General features: G+C 42.8%; 1 protein-coding gene across 1 annotated transcript in view; it reads right to left on the bottom strand.

Annotated features, from left to right (window-relative positions):
• Positions 1 to 26,352, bottom strand: part of AMT (aminomethyltransferase) — a 191,114-nt gene extending 164,762 nt beyond the window's left edge. Inside the window, exon 1 of the mRNA XM_069206857.1 lies at positions 26,180 to 26,352. Within this exon, the coding sequence (XP_069062958.1) occupies positions 26,180 to 26,296 (117 nt within the window). The 5' untranslated portion in view covers positions 26,297 to 26,352. The remainder of the gene's footprint in view (positions 1 to 26,179) is intronic.
• Positions 26,353 to 26,707: the final 355 nt, after the last annotated feature.

Raw genomic sequence — 26,707 nt, forward strand, 5'->3', positions numbered from 1 at the left:
ATCATGTTTTTCTTGAAGGATGCAGACTTCTTCCTGTACCACTACTTGAAGAAGGTGTCTTCCAGGAACTGGCAGTAGGACTGGGAGTTGAGCTTGACTCCATCCTCAACCCGAAAAGGCCCCACAAGCTCATCTTTGATGATACCAGCCCAAACCAGTACTCCACCTCCACCTTGCTGGCGTCTGAGTCGGACTGGAGCTCTCTGCCCTTTACCAATCCAGCCACGGGCCCATCCATCTGGCCCATCAAGACTCACTCTCATTTCATCAGTCCATAAAACCTTAGAAAAATCAGTCTTGAGATATTTCTTGGCCCAGTCTTGACGTTTCAGCTTGTGTGTCTTGTTCAGTGGTGGTCGTCTTTCAGCCTTTCTTACCTTGGCCATATCTCTGAGTATTGCACACCTTGTGCTTTTGGGCACTCCAGTGATGTTGCAGCTCTGAAATATGGCCAAACTGGTGGCAAGTGGCATCGTGGCAGCTGCACGCTTGACTTTTCTCAGTTCATGGGCAGTTATTTTGCGCCTTGGTTTTTCCACACGCTTCTTGCGACCCTGTTGACTATTTTGAATGAAACGCTTGATTGTTCGATGATCACGCTTCAGAAGCTTTGCAATTTTAAGAGTGCTGCATCCCTCTGCAAGATATCTCACTATTTTTGACTTTTCTGAGCCTGTCAAGTCCTTCTTTTGACCCATTTTGCCAAAGGAAAGGAAGTTGCCTAATAATTATGCACACCTGATATAGGGTGTTGATGTCATTAGACCACACCCCTTCTCATTACAGAGATGCACATCACCTAATATGCTTAATTGGTAGTAGGCTTTCGAGCCTATACAGCTTGGAGTAAGACAACATGCATAAAGAGGATGATGTGGTCAAAATACTCATTTGCCTAATAATTCTGCACTCCCTGTAGTACCGCAGCTTATATTTTTCATTATATTTTTTTCATAATGATTCTGAGGATTGTTTGGCACATTTTAGTTTCTTTGTGGACAATTTCTATGGGCATTGGCTGTCCCACTTCTGTATATAGCATGCGCACTATTTCCAGTTTTTCCACTATTCTTTTTATTGTTTTTTGTTTAATCAGACTGTTGTCTGCACTCACCATTCACGTGGTATCTCTTCACTTCTTCAATTCTTTACACTAGCTGTATTTTCTCACCTCTGGCCTTAATCCATTGCTTTTGCCAGGGTGGAATTTTTTCTCTGTCTACGTGCTCAACTTTTCAGTAATGGGAGTATCTCTATTTAGACTATGCTTGCATGTCCTAGTTCCATGCATTCTATGTAGTAATCTTTTTGCTGCAACTTTAATTCTAATTAGATACATCTTTGTTTATTGTATCTACCAGGATGGTAGCTATTATTTTTAAGAGTGCCTATTTGTTTTTCATTTTCAGTCTTGAAAAAGTCCATTGGACGAAACACGTGTTGGCTGTTTCTCTACTCTGATATGCCTTTCCTAACATATGGACTTAATTTTCACTGAGCACTTATTGGATTTTTCCAACATTAAGGATTAAAGCATTTTCTGCAACCTTATATATATTTCGGACTGATTATTGTGGAGTGCCCTGGTTGCTCTTTCTCTTTTGCATCCCCCACACTGGTACCAAGGTAATAACATTTGTAAAAAGTCTCCACATTGAAACATGATTTATCACTAAAATATCAGATTTAAATATATTTTGGAAATTCCGTCATTATTTCCTCCACAAATCAGCCTATAAATTCTGAAAATAAACATATTATCATCTTAAATATTTACTCTCAATTTTGGTATACGTATACTAACTCATCCAATCAAAAGCTTCTAATTTAGTAGGCTGGGCTGCACACAGGAGATGTCAGGGAGACGGATCCTCTGGATTTGCACCTGTTCCCAATATGTCCACCTCCTGGCAGCTCCAAACTCTACTTGCTATTATAGTACAGAGTTAAAGAATGGCCAAGCGGGGGATGGGGTTTTAGGTTGGGAACAGCAGGGAAGGAGACATGTGGAAGCAAGAGTTAAGAAAACAATAACAAGATTATGCACATTGACTTTCATAAACTTTGTTCCTAATATTTATATACTAAAAACATGAATGATCTAGAGCTTCTCTATAACATGACCTATTAGCTCTGGGTATCTGGAAAATAAAGAAGGATTATGCAAACTTCCATATGAGCGTTTTTAGAATAACATCTTATGTTCTGAACATTGAATAACACTCTGCTGAATCTGGGATTCAAGAATACTATGAACAATGAATAACACTCCGTTGAATCTGGGTTTCAAGAATACCATGAACATTGAATAACACTCTGGTGATCTGGGTTTCATGAATACCATGAACATTGAATAACACTCTGTTGCTAATTCATAACTCAAGATTCTAACGTCATTAAATGATCACGCACTCTGCCGATCTGTACTGTAGGAATTAAAGGCCAAAAATGAATTGCGCACACTGTTGCCGATTCGTACATCAAGATTCAAATGTCATGAAATGATTGCGCACTCTGCCAATCTGTACTGCTAGAGTTAAATGACATCAAATGATTGCGCACTCTGCTGATCTGTACTACAAGAGTTAAATGCCAGAAATTAATCGCGCACCCTGTTGCCGATTCGAACATCAAGGTTTTAATGCCAGGATACGATCGCGCACACGGACGATCCGAACTGTGAAAGTTAAATGTCAAGAATGAATCGTGCACACTGCTGCCGATTCAACCATCAAGGTTTTAAATGCCAATATACGATTGCGCACACTGCCGATCCGAACTGCAAAAGTTAAATGCCAAGAAAAGCATTGCACACGCGACGTAACCAAAAGGCCCAAAAACTCAAGTATTTCTGAAAACGGAGTCGGGAGCCTAACCAGAACTCCGCCTTACCGCCCTGCTTGAGGATCACCAAGAAAATGAAGACAGGGCCTGGAAATCCTGGGTAGGCCTTCGGAACAGGAGCTCAGGAAAATGCTGCTGCTCTGCACCTGGACCTCTGAATAGTGAGCACGTGGAGCTGGGCTGGGTCCCTTAAATAGACCCAGGCCCCGCCCACGTGCCACACCCAGCCAGGCTGCAGGAAGGGATTCTAGAAAGGCTTAGAATAGGGACCACACCCTAACCACACCTTGTAATACTGCAGCAAAGCCTGTGAAAATGAGCAATATATTGCAAACCTCATTAATGATGTTTCAACATGAATCTCTGCAATGCAAAAGGTTAACATACTGCATTAATACATAATGCATGAATTATTCCATTTCACAAGAGTTAGTTTATTGCATTACGTCGCTCGTAGAGCGCGCACTGTCCTGATGTTGACAGGAGAGCTACTTACAAGTAGCTGGAGAGCTGCCAGTAGCTCTTGAGCAACTCACTGGAGAAGTCTGGATTATCTAATATCCAATACAGACACAGCTGGGCTCCAACCACTTAACCGCTTGGATTTGAAACTGGCCCCAAACCTTTTGTGAGATACCAGTGGAACGGTCACTCTTAGGTTATCAATTGGAACCCATAAAACCTGTGTCCAATCAGATGCTGTTGCCAGGTTCTGGTTTCTTCAGAAGGATAAGCAAGATGTTGGGAATGGGCAGACAGCCCAAATCTTTGCCAAACGCACAGCTTTCACTGTGATACTAGCCACAGCCTTTGTTCCAGGGATACTATTTCACCAGGGTCACCTGCAGTGACAGAATCTTGCACGGAGGGTGAATAGGCATAAATCTCCCTGCTCCATTTGAGAAGAAGTGATTTCACTTAAATACATACACTTGGCTTTACAATGGTTTGAGCAGGGAAAACAAAGAAAAGCAACAGTGCAGGGGGACAAGTAGTGAGAGAAAATACAGCAGTTCAAATTACCACTAAAACCTATGGAGCACTCTATCACCTTAGTTGCTAAATATTTACCTCAGGGTTTCCACCTGTGATGTACCAAATCTCTACACATGCACATCAAATACAATCATGGGGAATCATGGTCCCTACCATGACACACTACATCAAAGTAAGCAGTGAGAGCAGGCAGGACATCTTATCACTGGCGAGTAGGTAAAAAGAATCTGTTCCCTAGGACTTTTAATCAGACGCCAACAACCATTAGTGGTGTCAAGCCCCCTATTATGGGTGCAATAGTACCTGTGTTAAAAAGCACCACTTAGCGCTGTACTCCTATTTCACGCACATAGTTTTATAGTCTATTGGTGAGAGCTATCCACAAAAAGGGTACTTGTGACAAGAGTCTCTAGTACAGGAAAACATTCTGAGTTAGACAGAATGAGACAATGAGGAGTTGGATTTCCACATAGACACTTCTTAAGAGTCTTCTGATCTCAAAACTTCACCAGTCATTTGCTAGGTTTGGACCTGGGTTAAGTCATTCGTAAAACAAAATTATGTGGAAAGGCCTGGTGCTCACTTTTTATGGGCGAGCACAAAGTGCTCCGTCCATTCAGTAACCTCTCTTTGGGCTTCAAACCACGCCCATGCCACGTCAGTCACTTACATTGGTTCGTGGGCTTGCCTTTTAAAATTTGCTTCCTTTCATTTGTGAAAGGCATGCATGCATCATGCCTTTTCCAGTGTTTAGCCCACCTACACAGCACCAGTAAAGCACCAAAAACATACGAGGCTCAATGTTTTCAGCCTGGAGTCCCGACTTCTTTATCTGTTTATTTTCTGCACAGCGCGATCAAGTTTTTTTTTTGCTTTACAACGCTAATAGCTCCAACTCGAACAAATGCGAGACCCGTTGCATTGAAAATGCTTGTTTGATCTCTTAGGGGTTCAGATACTATTCAGTTCCTGTAAAGGGTATGTCTGTGGTACTGTAGCTAACCCAGAGAGAGCCTGTAAAATCTTCTCAAAAGAGTTTTAAAACTCTGTAAGCACCATCCAGGCATCTCACAACTCAAACGCAGTGAACCCGAGCCACTGCAATGTGACATGGCACGATATGGCCATTAACCCCACTCAGCTGTCCACAAGAATGGGCGCTGCCTTCTTGTTCAACCCAACTTGATGCCATCACATAATCTGTAATATAGCCTGTATCACAAGGTTAAATCTCAAGATTGCTCAGCACAATGACATGGAAGGCACTGCAAAGGCCATTTTTTATTTGCAGAATACATACTTAAGGTCCTACACGTAAGGGTGAGACCACTGCTCATTAATACTTAAAGCTGTCATGTGAAAGAGGAAATATTGATCTGGTGGGTGCACATTCCTCTAAGTGGCAGAGCAAACACATGATCACAGCAAAGTAAGTTCCTTACCTTGTAGAGCAGAGGGAAGGTTAGGCACGAGAGATTAGGCACCATTAAGAAGGTGAATATCCCTATCTCAATTGAAGGATTCAGCAAGTACATCAAAAGTGCTGGAAGGCGTTCCAGTATTTTCTCAATACTAAGGCCATTCTGGTTTTTCTTTCCTAGCAAGATATGGGTGCCAATTCAATTTTATTCCTAATTAGGAAAGCCTGTTGGGGGATTTAGATCTGTTCAGTACTAGAGAAAGTCAATCCTTTTGTGAAGGCAGTTAACATTAAGTTGAACTGTGCATAAGCAAAGGAATTATAAACTCTGTGAGTCTTCAGGAAACCTATGAGCATATTACATATATCAAACAAATCAAAGACACATCAACACAGTTTGTCCTGTCTCTAAAAAATTCAGGGGGAAAAAAGAATAAATCCAAAAACAAATAAAACAAGTAACTGAACTCAACAGTGTGCAAACAGCATTGGGTTATTACAGATATTAAAAGATTTGAAGACACAACTTTTCTGATTTTGACTATCCAGTGGGTCAAAGTATGCAATGCTCATCATAAAATATTAGCAATATTGACAATTCATAGGAGTGTGGAGCCAGTGATCTGAATAAATTAGTGGTACATGCCCTATCTCTATATCACCATGCCCCTTGCTGTAGTAAAGCCTCCACGTCAGTTGCAGCATGCATAGGCCATGACCCAAATTATTGTGTAGGGCAACTTCTTTAATCTCAATGGTATCTCATAAAATGTGATCTCTCCAAGAACGGGGTTAGTAAGGAACCTGGCATTCTGCACATCTAGCCCTTTTGCACTAATCTTGAACATGGTGAGCCCTCCACTCGAATCCTGGTGCAAGTCACGAAGGGCTTCAATATGTTTCAAATGTATTTATTCATCAGCCATCAGGGCTAATAGCTTCTTCCTGGCATATAAGAGCCATGTCTTTCACCACCACATGCTCATAGGGGACTTCTGTTTCAATAACTGCTCCAACGTTAATCGCCTTTACAGGAGGAAGTGGGAAATGATTCTGCATTTGGGAGTATGTAAGGGATTTATCCAATCTTCCCATGAATAAGCTAGTAGCATAAATTCTGAATCCAGCAGAAATGCTACTCCAGTTATAATATTCATAAGGAGAAGTAACAATGTCTAGTAATGTCAGATATGTGGAGAGGTCCACACACATATACATACATACTTAACCGCGGTCAGCCGTAGTCAGTTACGATCCGGTCAGGAGCTTTTAAGCATTTTCTTTGCGCTGAGTAATGAATTATATTTTTGCTCTTGGCCAAATGGCGTCCCACTCATCCTCCGTCAGACTGAACACAAGTTCCTCTTCCCACTTTAACTTGTATTTCTGCTTGTTTGTACACAAGCATGATTTACTGGTAGGAGACCTGCAGGAAATTTAGTTTCTAGTGGTGTGAGGGATCTGTGCCTGTCTCACATCCCAACCCAGTGTAGCACCTGAAGAAGATTAAAACCTTCCCCCTCTGATAGTAGATGCTGTTCTCTTCAGTTTTCTTTGCTTCTAAGAACCTCGTCCTCAAAACAATCTTGTAGCCTGTCTGGCCCTAGTCCTCCTCTGTTTAGAAACTGCTTATTAGTGAGCCGGGAAAAAAAACAATCTGGATTGTGGGCTAAGGGTTTCAATGGAGATGCACCTAAATTACCCCAACCAATGTGAAAGAAAAATCCTTCTAGGGTATTGAGGCCTGGGGTCTACGGCATGACGACAGAAATATTAGGTATTTTAGTGGTATTTAGGCTTCAACTCCAACTATTTTGACTATGGTTTTGTTTTGGTGTGTCCATCCATTGTAATGCTGGATGGATTTGTATTGCTGTTCTATATCAAGATTTGTCCAGGAGCCCCATTGCCCCCTCTGACGGTTTCTTAAAGAATCTTGTTTTTGTTACTCTGGGAGATTTGCCCTCTCAAATAAACTTCAGTAAAGGGGACTGGAAGCCTTTATGTTTGCTTTGAGAAGCATAAAAGTATTGTTTACACAACATACAATAACTGTGGAAGAAAATTCATGTCTATGCTATTGTAGCAGCCAACACGACAATACAAGTCGACTCTATCGATATGAATCTTTGTGTAATATATTTAGCAATTCTAGGACATTATAGGCACATGAGCACTGTAGTCTGGGTTATCTGAACTTCCCAATTTAGGTAATAAGGCTTCGATGTGCCTAAATTCCCCCCTCCCATATACATAAGTCTGGAACTGGCCTTTGGGTCCACCTCTCCAATTGAAAAAGATTTGGTATAAGGTATTGTAAACCTAAAGACCCTTGAGAATCGTTCTAGTTCCTCTGCTACGGCAGGAATAGAATTGTTAGGATCTGTTAAGAAACATATTACATCATCTGGGAAGAGCGCAATTTTAAGTATGCTTGCTTTCTTTAGTCCCTTCATTGCTTGTTTTCATCACTTTTCTGTATCTAGGGCTCCACTGAAAGTGCAAAGATCAGGGGCAAGAGGGGGCAACACTACCTCAGTCCTTGAATAATATAAATACATTAAGCAAGTGTCAACACCAGAGCAGTACGTGCTCTACTGGCGACAAAAATGCAAAAACCCAGCACTCTCAAAACAACGTAATTTATGCATTGTGCTGATATGTTGTGGTTTAACCTTTTGCATTGCAGAGTTCATATGCTTACAAATACTGTTCCTTTGCAATGTATTGCTGCAGGTTTTCAGAGTGTGTTAGGGTGTGGTCCCTTTCCAGGGCCTTCCAGAGACTTTCCCTGCAACATGCTTGGGCGTGGTTCTGGGCTGGGCCAAGACTCTATAAAAGAGAGCCAGCCCAACTCCCAGTGCTCACTATTCAGAGGTCCCGGTGCACAGCAGCAGCTTCTTCCTGAGCTCTTGTCCCGGTGGTCTATTTGGATCTTCCAGTCTTCTGCCCTTCATCCTTCTTTGGTGATCATTGTTCCAGGCGGTAAGACGGTGGTTGGACTATCCCGACACCATTATTTAGAATTTTCATATTCTTGGTTTAATTCTTAAATGAGTAACAGATTACTTGCGCGCTACCATTTCTTGACATTTATATGGTAGTTTACAAATAGGCAAGACGCGCGATTTGTTTCATAAAGGTCTGACTTTGTTATTCATTGCGTGCTACCATTTCTTGACATTGGCATGGTGGCTTAACATCGGCAAGACGCGTGATTGGTTTTTTGGTGTTTAAACATTGTTGTCCATTGTGCGCTACTATTTCTTGACATTTACATGATTTTTTACGAATTGGCAAGACGCGCAACTCGTTTCATGAGGATTTAACTTTGTTGTTTATTGTGCGCTACCATTTCTTGACATTTAAATGGTGGCTTAAGAATCGGCAAAAGAAGCACGATTCGTTTCATGAGGATTTAACTTTGTTGTTTATTGTGCGCTACCATTTCTTGACATTTACATGGTGGCTTAAGAATCAGCAAAAGAAGCACGATTCATTTAATTGTACTTTGATCTTGTTATTTATTGTGAGCTGTTATTTCTTGACATTTACATAGTGTTTTACGAATCGGCAAGACGCGCGATTCGATTAATGATGATTTGACTTTGATATTCATTGCGTGCTACCATTTCTTGGTATTTTACATGGTTACACTCGAATCGGCAAGACGCACGATTCTCTCCTCAAGTTTAATTCATGTTGTTTATTGTATGCCACTATACTAAGATATTTAATATATAATATTCAAGTTGAAAAGTTATGTGATTTGTTTCCTGAATCCATATTGTGTTATTCATGGTGCACAATCCTTTTATGGTGTTTACTATATATATATATATTATATATCTGCAAAATGCGCAATTTGTGTTGAAACATTCTAAGAGTACACAGAAGGCCAGAGTTTCTAGATGCAATATTGTATGGTCCTAGTATACATTCTCAAAACAGGATTTATATGACTGGTTTAAAATTTAGTCAGAATGTTTTTCAGATTCTCATGTAAAGGAAAGTACTTGAATAAGAAAGTTTTCATTTAATTCATCTTGATTCCCCTACAGGTATCCGGCCATCTTGAAACTTAGTCATTTTAAACTTAACTCTTAGATTGTTCATGTTTTCAGAGTGACTAGGCTTAGAATCATAGTCTAGTATTGATTTCAGGAGATATAATTTTCTTATTGTGTGTTCTAACCTTTTTCTTACTACAGGTTTCCTTCCCAGCTGTTCCCTTCCTAATCCCCTCTTCAACTCTCTCAGTCTCTGTGATTTATCTATCAGAGTCTTGGAGCTGTTCAGTGGTGGACGAGTTGGGAACGTGCACAGACCCCGAGGATCTGGTGACTCTGACAGCAAGTTCCTCATTTATTTATTTTTTCGGGCAATGGGCTGTGTAAAGTTTGCTTTGATACATGAGGTAATTCCCAGCCCTTTGGATGTTTTTGTGAGACATCTGAATAAAAAGAAACAGTCTACCTTGTCAAAGGCCTTCTCCATATTGAGTGAGAGAAGGACCACCTGGACGCCTCCTTTAGTTGCTATGTTATTACTATTATTATCATGATTAATCTTGTATCACTAGATTGGCACCCTTGAACAAATCCTGTTTGTACTGGGAAAATCAATGCCTGCAAACCCATATGCAATCAGGAAACTACAACTTGCATAAATATTTTTATGAAATTATTTAGTAATGCTGTGAGGCATTAAGAGCTGCAGCAAGGGAAGTCATTATCTGGCTTTAATAACACCAAGATAGTGGACTCCATTATTGATGTCGATAACCATTTCGACCTCTGCCAGATGATTAAATAGCTTGGCCAATGAGTTAGATAACAAATCCTAAAATCGTTTACAAATAAAATGAATAAATACCAGGGCCAGGTGCCTTATTGTGAGATGTTCCTTGAATTCCAATCCTGGCCTTGAGTATTAAAACAGGTTTTGGAAGCTCTTATATGGCTTTTTTACCTTATTGATGTACAGTACCATTCTTCTAAACATATATCTAGTTTCTCTGCATCCAGAGCCCAGCTCTGGTATAGAGTTGAGGAGTAGCTAGAAAACAGACGAAGAATCTCCTGAGGCTTAGACAGCTAGTTCCCTCTTTGTCTTGAATGTTATGTAGAAGTTTGAATCATTATAACTTGTTTTAGGCAAGAACCCAATGAGCCTGCTTCTCTTCTCATAATAAGTCTGCTGTAGGGATAGCATTTTTTAAGCTATTTTCTTTATCATTAGGCATTCCAGTTCTCCCTGTTCCTAGCACATAGTGCTGCAAGTTCTGTGCAGGTAAGTTTAAAACCTCCTTGTGTATTTTTTTACTCAGTTAAGTTTTTGGAAGGCAGTTGTGTAGGACATGGGCCCTCCTCCAATAAACTCCTGTGCAATATCCCTCACAGTGCAAAGAGAGATTTCCCTTGTGACATTTTCCTCCAAGACTATCTCTCAATTTCACATCCCTAAAGGCCATCTTGCTGATACTCAATATTTTTGGTTTCATAACTGATACCAATTGGATAGCTAAAGAGAACGAAACCAGTGAGTGGTCGGATAACTCTTGTCCCTGTTGAGAGATCTAGACTAAGATTTTAGGCCCCTCTTTTCAACAAAAATTAATCTGTTGGTGTTGTAATCACCATGCATTCAGTAATCCTAAATCGACAAACCATCTCATTGGGTGGAGGTTCTGCCTGGGGTGTACTGTTTTTTCAGTGCATCAAGTACTGCATTAAAGTTGCCACCTAATATTGTGTTGCATTCTGCAAATTATGCTATCTTTCAAAATATGGACGATAAGAAATAATTTTGGTCGCTGTTGAGGGCATATAAGAAAACCACCATGATTTCCACTGCAGGCACCCTTACATTCAATCCTGTCATTTAACGTATCTGGTCTCTCAATGCAGACCTCAGTTTGAATGGCAGGATCTCCTCCACAAACTGTGACTCCTTAGCCTTGGCAATGGCACAGAATACAATTGATTTGAGAACCAGTAGGATCTACGTTTTACCGCATCTTTTCTGAACAAATGTGTTTCTTATAGTAGGGTTATATCAATCTCTTTATCAAGTAGCCTCCTTAATATTGCCCTCCTATTAACTGGTGTGCTCATCCTTTCGTCCTTAACGTCACTATTTGCAGATTAGCCATGCAATGTCATGATCCTATTCCTGTAAACTTGATACAAATTTGGGATATGTGTCCTCTGACCCTTCCACCAACTTTCCCATAGACACTACCCTGATGCAGATACAGCCAGAACAGCCACATTTGCCAGTGACGAGCCCCAAACTCCCTGTTGTTCCACGAGCTTTCTTCCCTCACTGTGCACCAAAACATCAAAATTAGAACAAGAAACAAGCAAAGGAAGCAACTGAAATAATGGAATCCAGTTTAGCACCATCCAGTGTCGGTCAAAGGTGTAGGCAACATCTGGACCTCCACATTCCACGAACCCCCCAAACAGTCCCCACAGGGGGCGAAATGGAGAACCATCATGGCTGCAAACCGTTTGTTCCACTCTCTACTTTAAAAGCCATCCTCGAAGATCCAGAGCAACACTGACTTTGACTACTTGTGGGATGTCCCATGCGATCGGTGGAAGATTATCCTCATTCAGAAACTTCTGAAATTATCATTAACGCCTAGACAGTTTCAAAATGATAGCAGTGTGAACCCCGGTCAAGACCAATGTCCAGCAGACCAATGGACCAACTGCTGTGCCCTGTGAGGGAGAGGAGGCCGGCGAGGGGAATGCGCTGGAATTGTGGATCCCCCTGCCAAAGGAAAATTGCTACCTCAAGGAGTGGGTTCCAGATTCAGGCAATTCTACCCCATCCACCATATAATGAACATTCAAGGTGATACCTTGCACCTCCAGCTTTCCATCCTTAAACCAAGTGCCTACTTCAGTTTTTTGTTCCCCAGAACTGGTAGTCTGGTGTCATATGATCCATACCAGACATCACAAACCTACCTCAAGGCATGGGTCCTATTGCCACAGTGTGGGGTGCACTTTGCATTCATAGGTGGTGGGTTTTATTGGGCAATTCCTGTTACTTTATATTGGATGCATCGACTTTGTAGGAGGTCCATCAAATATGTAGCAAGTATATGTGCTGCATTCCATCTGCTCATACTGACACGTTCATCAGAACAAATCACAGCTACTGAAGCCCCCAAAACTGTTACTGTAGTCTTTGAAATGGATCTTTATTACTGAAAAACGATCTACTGTATATTGATGCCCAAGGGCTGCAGGGCAGATGTGAGGACTCCCGAATTATCCCCAAAAGAAGAACCTCAGACATCAATATTAACCCAATTTCCACTGCATAGCACACAGGGGCTTTAATTTTATTTGCACTTAGATCGCTGACCGAGAAAGTGATAAGCACTGCGGTTAACTCTCATTTTATATGTAGGTTATTACACTAATACGTAATTAAAGTTCCTCTCTTTTTAAAATAGGCTTACTGGACACTGACCTTATTAACTGCTTCTGGATTCCGAGTGTCTAACCCTAAACCTCTTCTTTTAGCAACCACTGGCTGCGCGCGTCATTGCTAACATGAGAGAGACAAGTGCCAAAGGAGATTCAATTAATGTCGAGTAAATTCTTTACTATCCTGGGACACCACAAAAGGATCTTACAAGGGCTAAAATGAAAGTAAAAAAAGCGAGAAGGGAATGGGGAATATCCAGCAAAAAGAAGATAAAAAGATGGAACAAAATATAGGGAACGAAGGAAGCTAGAAAGGAAAAAAGGGAGGAAAAGAGGGATGAAATAGCAAGATGCAAATAAAAACTAATGTGGAATGAAGAATGAAACAAAAGGAAGAGAAGCAACATCAAGAAAAATAAAACTAAAAGAAGCAAAAATGAAATCAGGAAGTAATTCAGCACGAACAGATAAAAATAAAGAATCACTGAAAGGAAGAATGAAAGAAAAAAAAAAAGGAACAAGCATTTACAGTGCAATGGGTCTCGCATTTGCTCGAGTTAGAGCTATTAGCGTTGTAAACTCCTAACCGGACTTTTTGCAACATAAATTGTAAATGAGAAGTAAAACAGTTTCACATATGCGAGCTGCTTCAAAGCACCACCATGAGCATGAAGGAGAGACACAAAAGGAAAAAGAAGTTTGCTTGCAGTCAAACGTATTGGCAAAAGTGCAATTCGCCATGTAACAGCGTCAATATCCAAGGTGGTAACCAAAAGGATTTTTGAAGTGCAAGCCAATGAATGAACAATAGTGATGGGCGTGAGGTGGGCATGGGGAAAAACCGAAATAGATAACATGTCGGAAAAGCAGAGCTTGTGTGCTGCTATGCTCGACTTAAAAAGGAGAGGTGGAAAAATAAGAATGAAAATAAAGCAGGATTACACAGAAAAAGAAATCAAGGAAGCCACAAGAGCAGTCGAGGAAGTGGCAAGGATGGCTGGAGACAGGATAGCATTGGATAGAGAGATGAAACAAAGGAGATGGGTGGGTAAGCTTTCAGAACGTAGACAGGATGGAAAGGAAAAGAAGAAAACAATTACTGATCAAGGAAACAAGGGTAAGGTGCTGCAGGAGGAGATATTCTTTCATTTTCTGGCACGGTGAACATACATATTCAAGATTACACTCTGCTCTCCCCAGTTATCACCAAGAGTCAATACGGGAGCGGGAGCTGACGGCTTCAGCTGACAGCTGCAATTTCTTCTAAAAGTTCAGCTGTTTACCTATGGATTAATAAAATTTGCCTTCCTTTCATCGAAAACCCGATATGGTACAGATCACTCATGGAGGAAGTACTGTGCACATGGAACTCAATTTACTGATCGGCCGTATAACAGACTAGTGGGCACCGAACTTGGTTCTCCAGGGCTTATCTTGACATCAGAGGTACGGAATCTACATGCGAGTTTACCAATGGTGCATCTGACGTGTGTCTGAGCCACTAAACGCCCGGAGCTGCGGTCGCAACTGGGAGCCAGAGTCAGGAGCTGAGGAGGACCGCGGGCGGTAAGGAGAGCAGCTTGTGAGAGTGAGACTGAGGGACTGCACCTCTCAGCGGACCAGATGGGCGTCTTCCTGTTCTGGCCACCAACCTCCCCCCTCTCCCCTCTACTACCTACTAATTGCCCGTCTCTGACTTTCTGGGCCTGCCTATTCGAGGAGCCTTGGGCACGGAGGGGGTCGGGCCAGGGCCCTGCTGGGTCCACCCTGCTTTCCCTTCGCGACAAGGCGGCCATACGGGGAATCTCTGGGACAGCATCGATCTCCTCGGAACTGCAGGACTGGTCCTCTGGGAGGAAGCCGCTAAGGAGTCATACAGGAGTTACAACGGAGCAACAGAAGTGCAACACAGGAGCACCAAAGGGGCATCGCAAGAGACGGCAACCACTGGCAGGTGTCTGAGATCTTAGAGGTTGCCTCAAGCTGGGCAGTACATGAACTCCTCCGTTGGTCGTAGGCATCCGGTTCTGATGGAAGCCGCTGGCGCCACGCCAGTGCAGCTTGTCCGGACCGTGTTGCCTGTGCCCCTTTGTCTCCTGCCTCCCCTTGCCTTCCAATTCAATCGGGACTCCGTCTTCCATGCACTCTAGTCTGCTGGTTCAATTGGTGCGCTGATCTCTCAACTGAGCGCTGCAAAGCGCCTCTCAAGTTTTATCCACTTAAGCTGTGTGTCACTCTCGCCTCAGGAGTTCTCCCTGCTTCAAGGGAAGGATCCGGACCCTGCTGCACTATGAGGTCCGGTAAAATAAGGAAGGAGCACCCAAAACCCTCAAAAGCGCAAGAAATACCGCCGTGATGTGGATGTAGGCAATGCCTCCTTGCCTTTACCGTCAGCCTCTGTAATTTCAGCGGCACCCTTCTCACTGGCTGCCGATTCAACGGGTAGCATCCATCCAATGTTACCATTAAAGTCTTCTAGTGGGGCCGCCCCCAGCTCTTAAACCAAGTTCATCAAAGGCGAGCTTAACGACCAATCACTCCTTGACCTCTCCTGTCTTCAATCTGATCCTATGAATGGTACTGGCAAGGACCCCAACTCTGTGCCCCGTCTTACGCTCACAGAAACCAGCTCGGCCTGGCCTCAGCTTCTGCAAACTCTTCAATCGACTGTGCTGGCTCTGAACTACCACTATGATAAACTGGATGTCCAAGTTGATCTGCTGAACACATTGGCTTCTTATGTAGCTGGCATTGATAACAAAATTGAGAATCTCAACCAGCTTATTACTAGAGCACAGACAAGCTCCAACTATCTACAACCGTCATGTTGCAGTTCTCCAATCATCGAAAGTTTGTCATTCTTGCCTACCATTTTAAGTTCAGTTGTATGCGAAATCAAGAGGCTATCTTCAGCGCCTGTGTCCTCGTTTCCCTTGACGAATCCCAGCGCCCCTCTTGATTCGGTTCGGGGGTCCTCCCAGCCAGAAACTTTGGACGAGTTCTGCCCAGTCAAGAGTGTAACTTCGATCAATCTTTCTCGGCCAGCTGCTTCCGGAGTCGGTCATTGAGGCCTTGGATGCCTCCAGGTCTTCCCAGTCTCTCGAGCTTGAGCCCGTGGTGCCTGCCTCTTCTCATCTTCCCAGCACCCCTGCACAACCTGCCTTAGTTCTACCAACGTCCTCAGGAGTTGATGCTGTGGCTCCCCCTTTGTTCAGCAAGAGGGGAAAAAAAAAAAAAAAAAAAAAAAAAAAAAAAAAAGACTCCACAAACAACAGAACGGTAGGTGGAGCCAACCAACTATCGGCCCGTCCCGAGGTGCAGCTGCCCTGGCAGCCCCAAGGTGCTCCTAGGGTGACTTCACCTCTCAAACCCCTCCAGCTTGTGCCTGTCAATGTCCCCTCGGTGGGAAGAACTGGGCAGGAAACTGATTCCTTCGTTAAGGACAACTTGGTTTCGGGTCAAAAATGCAACTCCAGCACTGTGTTGGGTTCGGCAGCCCCTCATTGGGGTGGTGGAGGACCTGCTCCCCCAATCACCACACTGTTTGTTTCCAAAACTGTCCATGGGAATACGATTGGCGATGTTCCAGCCCTCAGTTCCCCCAATTCCCCTAAATTGGCATCTGCTAACAGAAGCAGTTCTCCTGCAATCTTGCCTCCAAGCCTGCGGACCGTTTCCGTTGAAAATCGAGTACCGGGGGGTCCTGCAATCTTGCTTCCAAGCCTGCGGACCGTATCCGTTGCAAATCTGGTCCTGGGGGTCCTGCGGGACTACTGATGGTAGAGGAACCGCTACAGCTTCCAGTTCCCACGCACCTTTTCAGGACTCGAGTGGAAAGTTCAACTTTTAAACTTGTGTTTACCCTAGAATATCGATCTAGGGGCCCCCACGACATATTGAACAGGAGGAATATTTTAAGACTCAATGCTACCTTGGATCTTAACTACATTGGTTCTAAGGAAATTGTGTCCATCTAATTCTTGGATTCCAGGGGGCCCTATCCAAGGGACTATACCTTGGTTACACTTACTTCTGCCACAATAGCTCAGTCTATTCTCTCCAGGAGAGATTTATTTTGCTCATGGGGTATTACAATAACTCCCTTTAAGGAGCCTGGCTACCCTGTGTTACTATCAGAATCTCAATGTTTGAGAATGCTTTCAGAACTGTGGGAGCCATCAATCTTGAAAAGTGCCCTGGGTGGTTCCTCCTCTCTTAATGGTATTTCCCACACTGGCTCTGTTTTTTTCTGGGTTTTATAATCGAGATTGGCTGCCATCCACCGTCTTGCACGGTCATCCCCATTGACCATCTCGGGTGGGCGGTTCCATTCCAACACCTGAATATCTGTCCCTACGCTCATGGAACATCAACGGGGTTGTGCATAAGTTTGCTTCGGCTGACCTTTTAACATTCTTTTACAGTCACTATATAATTGCCCTCCAGGAAACCTGGGCCGAGCACAGTTGTCCACTGCCAGGGTACCTAGAAATATGGACATCTGCCCATAGAAGGAGCAAGAATGGCCGTGTCAAGGGTGGTTTGGCCATTTATGTGACCGTCAAATTAGATGGGAGTATACTACCTCTGGTCTGGGAGGATAACTTGATCCAGGGAATTGTCATAAGGAATGGGACTGTGCAGGAGACCCTCATAATAATCAATGTTTACATTGCCCCCGGAACTAAGGAAAAAAGGGGCAGGCTGTCTCGACTGATGCAGATTGTAACCAATTTAGTTGGGGATTACCCACGTGCTAGCTATCTTATAACTGGTGATTTCAACATGAACCTGTTTCAGTATACAACGGAGGCTCTTGAGGGCCCAGATTGTGGTCACCACCAGCTAATTCCCGAACAATTAAGGCCCCAGGGTTGTCTGCACTGCCCCCTGGGAGAATACTTAGTAATGCATTTTAACAGTATGGGTTTCAAAGTTTTGAATGGTCTCTTACGTGATGATTCCCCCCACGGTGGACAAGATCCGATGGTCGATCTCACTCCTATTTAGATTACACCATATGTAATATTGAATTGTTTCCCCTCATTAAAAGGTATCTGATTTCCCCTTGGAGTGAGAGCGACCATTGTCCTCAAATTGTATCTATTAAATCAAGATTTTCTGCTCATGATGTCATGCGGACAGTGGGTGATGGCGCTTGTTTCGAATCACTAAAGCGCATAAAATGGAATGCTTCTATTAGCGGTGCTGTACTGATTGACTGTATTAACTTTTTTAATTCTGAGGGATTGGGTTGTGTGTCCCCAATTAAGTCGTGGGTCAAACTTTCTTGCCTTTTATGGTCAAAATTCCATCAATCCGTGCCCCATCCCGGTCTTTTGTTGTCTCCAGGGGAACCAAGAACTTAAAGAAAGCACGGAATAGGCTAGCAAGGGCAATCACGAAAATCCCCGATTCTGAGTGTCTATTCATTGAATATAAACAACTGAGGAAAGATTATAGGAAGGCTGTTGATGACGACTATCAGACCTATTGCAGCCAGTTTTGGGTTAAACTTTTAAGTGCAAGTAGAGATTCAAACTCCACGAAATTTTGGTCCCTTATCAATAATCTAAATAGTAACCAAAGGGGCTCGGGCGTTGTTGACATTTCAGAAGGAGCGTGGGCAGCCTACTTGACCACCCATTTTTAGATCTTTCGTAGTCTCATTTAAAATGTGTCCCCCATTTACAGGGTCTCCAATCTTCCCGCAGGGAGTAAGGAAGTCTTTCCAATTACGCCTCCCCCCCATCATCTCGAGGGCTAAGCAATTTGGAGCCCCCGGTCCCAATGGCCTTCCACAGGCGTTATTCAAGCAGGATCCCCCTCCTCTGCGCCAACCATTTTGCACATTTGTTTGAACATTGCCTTTTAACTTCAACCATACATGAGTCCTGGCATGGTGCCATCCTTCATCCTCTATATAAAAAATGGATCAAGATCAGATCCTGCCTGTTTTAGGATGATAGCCCTGCTGGACAATGAGGCTAAGTTCTATGCCAGACTTTTGTTGCAGGATCTCCGTGCTTGGGCTGAATCGAAGTCACTAATTCCTATAGTCCAAACAGGGTTCTAGGCTGGTTCCAGCACTTCAACTAATTTATTAGCACTCTCTATCTTGATAGGGCGATCTCGTCAGGCCTGATGCTGAATTGCTGCTTTGTGGACTTCAAGGCAGCATTCGATTGGATCCCCCGGAGTGCCCTATGGGCCAAATTACAAAGCTGGGGCATTCCCCCATTTCTTTTGGGTGCCATTATAGAACTCCATACTAACACCTGGGTCCGTATTAAGCTTGGTGACGTTCGCCACTCGTGGTGTGAAACAGGGTTGTGTATTGCCTCCTCTTCTTTTTAATCTGTTCATTGCAGATATGTCAACACCTCTTGACGCCATCAACTCTCATCCCCCCAAGATTGGTGGCTTTAGGCTTAGTCACCTGCTTTATGCCGACGACCTTGTTTTGTTTAGTTGCACTAAGATCGCCGTCAACGGTTGCTCAACCAACTTGTGACGTATACTTCCGCCAATCAGTTAGAAGTTAACTTGCTAAAACAAAAGTGGTCCCCTTTGGGAGGAAAAAACATTTGGGCTTTAGCTGGTACTATAAAAAACGTAAACTTGTTTCCGACCAGTCCTACAAATATCTAGGGGTACATTTTGACTCCAGGGGCAGTTCTGTTAAACATAAGAAGGTAATGGAACTTAAAGCTGTGGCCTTGCAGGTGGCCTTTTCCAAATTAGCTGCGGTTTTAAAGGGGCCGACCCTTCTTCCTTTAATGGCTGTTATGAGAGCCAAAATCACTCCCTCGTTGGCCTATGGTCAAGAAATTCTGTTGAGCAAAGGCTCTTGCCTATTAAATAGGTTGGTTAATAAAATCTACAAGAGAGTCTTTCATGTTCCACACCTGGCCTCACCCGCGCAGGTACGGCTGGAATTTGGGCTTCCGGATTCGGTGGCAGTTGACGCTGGTGCTTTTTCGAAGTTGTGTTATAAAATGCGTCAGGCCTAGGACGGCCACTTGGAGGCAGTCCTGTGGCAAGTAATTAGCGAGCCAAAATCGAAGTGCACCTATTCCCAATTTTTGGTTGAATGCTGGCGATCCTTGGGAAAATAATCCCCCTATTCCTCGTTTAAATCAGAGATTAAAAGGCTTATCCAACTGTATTCTTATCATTCAGATTGTTCTCTTTTTGTCCATCGGAAGCATGCCTGGGCAGTAATTGGTTCCTTTAAACCAGGTATGCCCTCCAGTTTTTTCTCTTGTACATACGGGTTTTGGTTGAAAAAGGACTTTCTTGCCCTAAGGATGTGTGATTGTTTTTTTTTTTTTAAAACACCGGCCCAAATGGCAGCTACCCCCCGGGGACAGTGTGACATGTAGAGGCTGTAGTAATGCGGACTAAACCACTGAAAATGTGGTTTGTCTGTGCCCAGCTCTACTAAAGCGTAGACTCTTGCTGTGGAGCAAATGGATCGAAATGGGAGTCCGCTCCTGTCGACAAGCTATTATCCAGTCTCTGGACCCTGGCAATCCAATGCTAAATGTGTTACTGACCAAATTTATTAAAATTGCACGATCTAAATTTAATGCCACTGCGAGCAACGAACACGTCTAGTTTGATTCTTTCCACGCACTTGTCATTTTGCTCACTATTGGTTAGGATAAGGAGCTCTAACGGTATAAGCTGATGCTTAGCGCAATTACTAATTCATGCACCATGCACCTTAAGGGTGTGCCTATTTATATTGCCTTGTGTTTTATGTGGGGTTTTGGGTTGGGTGATTTGTATTTTATTTATTATTGGGAGAAACGTTTTAACATGTAACATGCACAACTTATGATGTGCTTTTAGTTTGAATTCAGTCCTTGAGGGTATTTATTTTGATTGTCATTGACTGTTTTTTTTTTCCTTGTTCCATTTGTATTGGATTTTATTATCTGTACAATAAATTACTACTTACTATCTTAAAACAAGAGAGGAGAGCAAAAAGTGATATGCCAAGGGGGATGAGACGCAAGACACCAATGAAACACGGCTAGACAGAGGTGTGGGGATTCAGGTGAGAAAGCAGCTGGAAAAAATATGAAAAATAGAAATTAAGGCAATTAACTGAGAAAAGGTGGATATGAGATGGAAACTGGGAGACTGAAAGGACAATGAAACTGGTAGAGATAGAGATGACCGATCTACCCATGATGGTTACTCTTGCAAAACGCAATCCTCCTTGCCATGTTGGGGACAATCTAGGCATTGTTATGACTTTCTCTGGCACACCGTGGGCGTACTAGGCATTATGGTGGCATTGGCAAATGGTGGTACTCCTCAGCAAAGTTTTAGCATTCTAGTCAGTATAGTAGCGATAGCATAAGGTGACTTTGAGCAACATATTATGCACAACCCATGCATGAGAGCAGTCATAACTGGTCATACCTGATCGCCCGAGGGTGCCATTGTTGACACATTTACAGCAGCCTTGATGTTGTCATCCAACCCAGATAAAGTGGTGACCAACACTGGGATATAAAGCTCATCCTTGGTTTTTGTAGGTCGTGGTGACCCAGGATGGGCATCCCTGAAATGCGTTGTCTACCACTATCTTGCAATGAACAATGTAATTATGAAACATGGACATCCGAAGCAAATTCAGTCCTTTCTGGGCTCTGGTACATGCAGGTTTGGATGAAAATGACAACCCGGTATTCTTGGATCACACTTATGGAGTTTCTAAAAAAATGTAATCTTGTATTAGGGTGACACATTAATATAAAAACAATATACACATTTTGTTTAGGATAAACTGAGTTTATTTATGCAAAATGAAATAAGGAAACAAGATGGATGTTTTCATATTAATGTGACTTACTAGGGCCCCACTGTATAAATTAGGTTATCTACCACTGGTGCTGTACTTCAATTATTCTACAAAGCATTCCCTTTGAGCACTTCACTGTCAAGGCAATGAGGCTGAGAAGTCCAAGGCTTACTTAAGGAGGCAGTGAGAGATGAAACACTTCGAACACGGTATTCACAATTGTAGCAGTTAATAAGGTTAATGTCCCTGAGTTCTTTACTTTAAAAAAGAAAGTTACTCTTATATACATGCATAAAATAATCACTCCAAATTAGGATATGCAGTGACAACTAGAAGCGCCTAGCAGCTTTGTAGCAAAAGATCCAACCTCAAACCGTTTTGCAGCTCTTATGTGGAATAACTAGAGGTAACACTGGAGCCTTTTGCCACTGTTAGTCTACAGAAGGTCCCAACTAAGGCCGCTGCGAGATTCCATCATGACAATACTAAAGATTCACCACACTAACACAGGAGCTGAGTCAATATGGTTCAAAGACAGACTACAAGGTCAGAAGTTCTCAGTGCTAGAATTTCAATTCCAAGTTACCATATTGTGTTTGCTTTTCAGAGAATTTGTTTCATAACAATCTGGTGCTGGAAACTTTATAGGTGTTCAAAGAACCTAATAAGTAAACATCTCACTAGCTCTCAAAGTTCAAAGTAATCTTTGGGGTTCTGTAAGTGATTTTTAGTGAGGTGTCTTATGTTCAGTTTCTGTGGGTGGTGTGGGACACAGTCCTCTGGAGCCGCTTAACCACTCTTAGCTGAATAGCTGGTCAGGCTGCCTTTCCATCCTGAAAACCCTTTTCCCTGGTGACAGTTCAATGATCTGCGCCCAGAAATCCATCCATGCTAATAAAAGTTTTCCAATGGCAGGAGAACCCACGACGGCCACCAACACTGCCAATATGAATCAAGACAAATCTACCCAATGGTTGAAGTAAACATCACACACACAGGAACATAAATTAACACAATTACATAAAATAAAAATAAATATACACATCACCAGTTTCAAAAGAATTAATAAAATGGACACACTCAGCAAAGTTCCAATGTAGATAATATAATTTGAGTTTGAAAAGATAACGGCATTTGGTGATTATGAAACTGAAAAAAAATAATCAAAGCGACTTGGAGAAAGAAAGAAAATCCATGCTATGCCAAATAACTCGAGCCAACAGAGTAACAAATACATCCACTGGCGAGGCAAAACAATTGTCAAATGGTGAAGCGAAGGAGCAGCTTCAAATTGTTACTGTCCTCGAATGAAGAATCAATGATTATATTATTTCTGCTAGTCTACTTAATTTTTGTGCCAACCATGCAAAGGAATTTCTTGTATTGTTACCAGTAAACTGGATTTTTGGGCCGGTGATTCTTTCTCACACGTCAAAACAGAGGCAACTTAAAAGACATCAACATCGATATTTTGACTTATTTCCATTGCTGGCTCAAGTCTTAAGCCTGAAAGATTATTCACCACTTTTACATCGTTTTGAGACAAAATATGTCTCTGTCAACAACCGTTCCTACTTCGCTTGTTTATGTAGCTCTGGAACTGCACTAACCACTGTGTCTCCCACACTGTATCATCATATGCAATTCTCTTTCAAAAAAAACTCAAATTATATTTTCTATATACGATCTTCATTGAGTGCTTCCCTCATTTTTATCCTTTTGAAACGAATGAACTACAAAGTACTTCTGCCAAATGTGTGTGCAGACCGAAAAGGTACTGGTTGTTGCTGTTCATACACTGACTGTGCCAAGACAAATCTGGAGACCACGTTATACGTAAATTCTTAACAAAGTTCAAATAAACATGTCTCTACAACTGTTTGGACTAAAATGAACATACCAATGGATTCCAGAATCAGGATTTTCTCGTCTAACAGCCGCAACAAATTCTCAAGCTAGATTGTGAAGTTAAAGATGCTTTAAGACCTCTAGGCATGATCTAAGCTTTTTACAGCACAAGAAGGAGCAAAGCCGAAGCATGCTCATCCTCCGCGTTTAGGGAGATGATTTTCCCCTTAGCCAGATGACATTTTGTGCTGTGGTTCATGCTTCCTGGAAGAGACCTTGAGTTGTCACGGCTGATGTTGTCCATCGGGTTATCTCACCTGGGTCGTTTCCTGCAACAGGGCTATGTTCCTCAAAGGAAACTGGTCAGACACACCTTTCTACAGACACAGTCCAATGCCTTGCACAGGCCGGCTGATCTACTTACAGATCAGCAGGACCAGTGTTTCAAAGTGTTCATAGAATATTCTCAAATGGGATCAGGAGAATGGCTATCAGCACAGATCCCATTCCTCAATTTCAGTTCTTATCTGCGTTGGTGTGTAGATCTCGCATGTTTCCTTCCAAGGTGGACAGAATTGACCAATCAGCATTATTGCAGTTTTCATACTATAGAGGTCTCCTCCAAACCAAGGGATATGTCCCTGGTGTGATCACCTCTAGTGTGCGCATCAAGGAATGCAGCCCATCACAAGCTAGCCTGAACCAGAGGGTAAGAAAGTTTTACTCTGGCTGGGAGCGCCACAGTTACTCAAAAAAAGCTGCTGGGCGAACTCTCCCAACCCAGAGAGGTAAATGGTACAGGGTGGGGAGAAGGGAATGAGAACGTGCAATCTCCCTGGTTAGAGATTAATCATGGGGAGCCTTAAGAAGCGTTAACCACCCAATTGTCAGTGCAGACAAACATGGCAGCCAAAGGCTACCATGGCCACAGCCAAGCCCAATGGAAATTACACACACACACACACACCCTGTTAGCACTCCTTGTACATGTCCCAGACATGAAGGCAAAGGCCCTCCAGATGACTGGGACTAAAAAGTGTTTACAAGGCGGGGAGAGAAGCCTTCTCTCTATAGAGCTGCATGTATAAAGGCCTGTAGCTCGGACTAATATGGTTACCACTGTTAGTTACTCACATCCTGAATAGCATGGACAGTAGTCGCTCTTGACTACAGGGCGTGCACTTGGGATGCCCCTTCAACATCAGTCGTACTATAATTTGTTGCATCATTGAAAAATGGACAAACTCTTGTGGGCTCACAAGAACATCTAGCTCATTTAGAGAAAAAATAGCACAAGGCTATCCAATAGTGTATAGGGGCAGGAGAATACAACTTAACCATCCTTGTGGAGGACTTTCATTCCACCAAGTGCCCTTTCAGAACTTCTTAAAAAGCCTACAGCTTTTTATTCAAACCGAAAATGTTGATGTAAATACATAATTAGCCGCATTTGTTTTATATAGGACCTCCTGCACGCCTAGGAAAGGTCAGTCTTAGTAGGCATTCCTTGATTTTTTTTGGATTATTTTTATAACTGCGCATTCAGAAATGGCTGGCAACAAAGTTTTTGTTTAGGTTATTTCAGAAATGTACTATAAAGTTCACAATTTGGCCCCATTTGTTTGCTTGAAATTTTCCTCTGGAAGTCAATCCCTTCCCACAGCCCTCAGAACCTATTTAATTTGGTCCACCTGTTCACTTGGTGCCATACAAAATATGGTTAAAAAAAAAAAAGGTCGGGGGTATTTTATTCTGCTTACTGACTTGATCAGTGCATATGGATGGGATCCTAGATGTCAACGGACTCACGATGGAAGGTTTCAAACTATTGCGGGTATTTTTCTAAGAAATTTGAATGTCTTCAATTACTTCTTAAAATATTATTTTGTTGTCGTAACCGAACATTAAATTTTAAGCCACCTTTCAATAATAAGCGCTTGCACAGCAATTAGGTCTCGTGTTGGCTGCCTGCCTTTTGGTTTTGTCAATACTTGTTTTGCCATTTTTTGTAAAAGTTTATTGTTTTGGGGCGCTGCAGAGCCTTCATATTATAAAACATCGAAAACACAGCAGAAGACTCAATAGCCATCACTCACAATGAAGTTAGCAGAAGGGTTCAGTGTGACCCCTTTTCCTCATGCTGTAGTGAGCGGGAAACAAAGAAGGGCTAACTCAAAGACTTTAGAGATATAATACGTATATTATTTTAGTACAATCAAAATGATGAAAGCCCCTAAAAGTATGTATGCATAAATTCAGTAAAATCAAAACGGTCATAGCTAACATCAGACCTAAAAACGACCACCACAGTCTTAGTTTTTAAAAGTTATGGGCCTGTGAGCTTTTTCGTTCTGGGACTAAAATATGTTTTGAACGTTTTATGAATGATTACAATGCACGACACCCGTTTAACTGCCCGGGCCTACGACAGAGATCAGATTGTTAGGGGGAAATGCAATTCCATAGCGGCTAACACCAGCAAAGCAACTCAACACGAAATAAAATGTACTGGACACAGCGGCACTCGAAAGCATCTAACACTGAGACACAAAGGCTCTGAAGATCAGATACCTGCAGGTGCTTTCAGGCTGTGTTGCGAGGGTGCCCGCTCCCCAGTACTGTGGGTACTGCACGACCTGTGGCTGGCTAAGCAGACAGCGGCCAGCCGCCCCCCCCGTCTTTTGGAAAGTTTCCATGGAGACCTAGTACACTCTTCTGCCTTGTCCTACTTCCCCCGATCTAGTACCATTACTTGCATCTGGCCTTCTGTCCATATCCATAACCTTTGACCCCGAAAGGTCTCACCTGTCCCGAGCTGTAAGGTCTCCACGCGTACTCCGAGGTCGTGAAGGGCACCGTCGCCTTGACTCCGAAGACCCTGCTCAAAGCTCTCGGAACCGCCGCCAACCCGCACCGCAACATCTTTAATCGTGGAAAAGTGCACTCTGCCCCCGCCGAGACAGAAGTAGCTCAGACATGCGCATTGCTGCTCTCTCGGCAGAGCGCCCATTGGGAGATGTAGTTTTTGGTGTTTACCTGCGTGTGGTGCCGAAAAGTACTGACAGATGACCAATGGACAGGGAAAGAAAAGTTGCCAGTTCATTGATGCAAGAGATTACCATCTGCGACATGTTATTAATAGCCCCTTTTTCGCCAACAACGGGGCGTCTTTTCCGAGTTTTTCCGCGAGTTACACAAAATAATTCCCATATACTGCACCTCGATTTAATCACGAGCCATGGCTTTTTGTACAGCATGTTCTTTTATTGTATTTGCATTAATATAGTGCCTACTACCTATGGCGACACTTTCAACTACCTTATAGCGAGTAGC

The sequence above is a fragment of the Pleurodeles waltl genome, chromosome 9 (assembly GCF_031143425.1).
Source record: "Pleurodeles waltl isolate 20211129_DDA chromosome 9, aPleWal1.hap1.20221129, whole genome shotgun sequence".
NCBI lineage: Eukaryota > Metazoa > Chordata > Amphibia > Caudata > Salamandridae > Pleurodeles > Pleurodeles waltl.